This window comes from Buceros rhinoceros, unplaced genomic scaffold, assembly GCF_000710305.1.
Source record: "Buceros rhinoceros silvestris isolate BGI_N320 unplaced genomic scaffold, ASM71030v1 scaffold918, whole genome shotgun sequence".
Lineage (NCBI taxonomy): Eukaryota > Metazoa > Chordata > Aves > Bucerotiformes > Bucerotidae > Buceros > Buceros rhinoceros.
In genome coordinates, this window is record NW_010428338.1 from 18,720 (window position 1) to 20,642 (window position 1,923).

At 43.9% G+C, this 1,923-nt stretch overlaps 1 protein-coding gene across 1 annotated transcript in view; it reads left to right on the forward strand.

Moving 5' to 3' along the window:
- The window catches only part of TEX14 (testis expressed 14), a gene marked incomplete at its 5' end in the record, with an annotated part of 24,150 nt that overhangs the window by 18,362 nt on the left and 3,865 nt on the right, over window positions 1-1,923 (forward strand). The window contains 2 exons of the mRNA XM_010142208.1: window positions 1,070-1,106; window positions 1,615-1,686. Of these exons, the coding sequence (XP_010140510.1) occupies window positions 1,070-1,106; window positions 1,615-1,686 (109 nt within the window). The remainder of the gene's footprint in view (window positions 1-1,069; window positions 1,107-1,614; window positions 1,687-1,923) is intronic.

The following is a 1,923-nucleotide window of genomic DNA, read 5'->3' on the forward strand; positions in this document are numbered from 1 at the left end:
AATTCACCAGTGGTTTGTGAACTACAGGCTTTCGACTATGTGAAAGGGAGGAAGAAACTTGAACGAAAGTAAATGCGTATGTGTTCAAGTATGTACGTTTTCACGTGAAACTGAAGAATTCTGAAAACTTAGGAGGAGGAAGGTAAATGGGTGATTTCCTTGAGAAAGAAAACTGAGGTGAAAGTCTCCATCTAGTAGTTTGGAAGGCAGTAAGTGTTCAGAAAGCCCTTGCGTTAGGGGATTACATTCGTCCTCCTTATGCACAGGTGTGGCCTAATGTTATCAACTCTGCTGTATCAAAAACCCCTCCGCCTCCGGTATTGACAATTTCCAAGGTCACTGTAGTGATTTCCAGTAATCTTTTTGGAACTGAAGGCGTTCCGGAGCTGCAGCGTTATCTGTTCAGACAGTTAGATATGAAATAGTTGCCTTTTACCTTTCTCGTTGGTATTCATTGATAGGGTTGTCATCTCAAGATTAGAGTGTTCAACCAGAACAGTATCAACAGCATTTGTTGTCATGAGGTTAGTTCTGCGTCTTTGTTTGTGTAGCAGGCTGTTGGCAGTCACCAAGGCCATTAACAGTGCAGCACGGCCTTGACTGGCTCTGCGGAGATGCTCGATGGTGTCTCTCTCTCTCTCTAAATAGAATGTTATTCTAGGATTAAGTGCATGAAGCACTCATTGCCATCTTGAGGTCAGTGAGGACTTGCCTTGCTTGATTTTTGGAGGGCTCTTTTGGTGCATAGGTGTGCCTGGCTTTTGTAATTAAAGATTCAAAGGAGGGAGTGGGAACTTGAGATGTTGGAACTGTCCTTTCAGGGAATTCCTGTCCAATTCTCCATACAGTTTTGAAATGGATAAAAATCATGGAGCTGACTGTATCTTATGGCCAGCTAAAAATGACTGCACAGCAACCGAAGCAAAACGTCTGACACGTCTCACTTACCCGGTTGCTTCCTCTGTTTTCATATTCTGAACTGACTGAAGAGCTTATTTTAAAATTTAATGGTCAGCTAAGGCTTTAACAATGTACCTTCTTGTGTTTCCTTCTGTATGATCTGACACAGGAGGGGTTGCCCTTGAAAAGCTCCAGGCAGGCATCTGGTAAGTCTGTTAACCCAGCCCAAACTGCATGATAAGTATGTGGAGAAAGAGATTTGAAATGCAATTTTGCAGTGTTTCTTCTCTTCTTTCCTTGGTTTTTGTTTTGGTTTTTTTTTTTTCTTCCGTCCCTTCTCCTGGGCATCTCTTCTTATAGGCATGAGTGGCTTTGCACACAACTGGGTATGGCCGGGGTAGTTAGGCTACAGATTTTGTGTTTACACCTGAGCGCTAAGAAGTCTGACCTCTAATGAACCTCCGTGTGAAGTGTAAATGTTACTGGCCTCCAATTTTCAGTGGAGGATTGAGAACCGGATGTGCAAGCCTAGCTCTAAATACTTTTTCCATTATGAAACTATTTAAGGGTATTTGATAAAATGCAAATGAGCCAGGCTCGTGCAGGTTGATAAATGAAATATATCAGCAAGATGCTGTCGTAATGTAAGCCTATATCACAGTTGTGGTATAACCACTGCTAATTAACTGGGCGCTTTTTTTTTTTCTATCTCAGCATTCTCAGAGGCATCTAACCACTTCATTGATGAGCTGCCTCCACCAGCCCTAGAGCTGCTGGATGAAATAGGTAAGAGGCACTTCACCCAGAGCAGTGCGAGGCTGGCCTGCTGCCTTCAGCCAGCACCGCGCCAGCAGGCAGCGCGGAAGAACACGAGAGCTCCCAGATTAGTTGCAGTTGGGTCAGTGATTAGGAAGTTAGGCATCAACAGCATGAACAACTGGCACTTAGTCCTTGAGGTTTCTGCGTTTCACATAATGGGCTGACAGCAGCTGGTCTATTGAGTGCAGATACAGTTGAATGCCG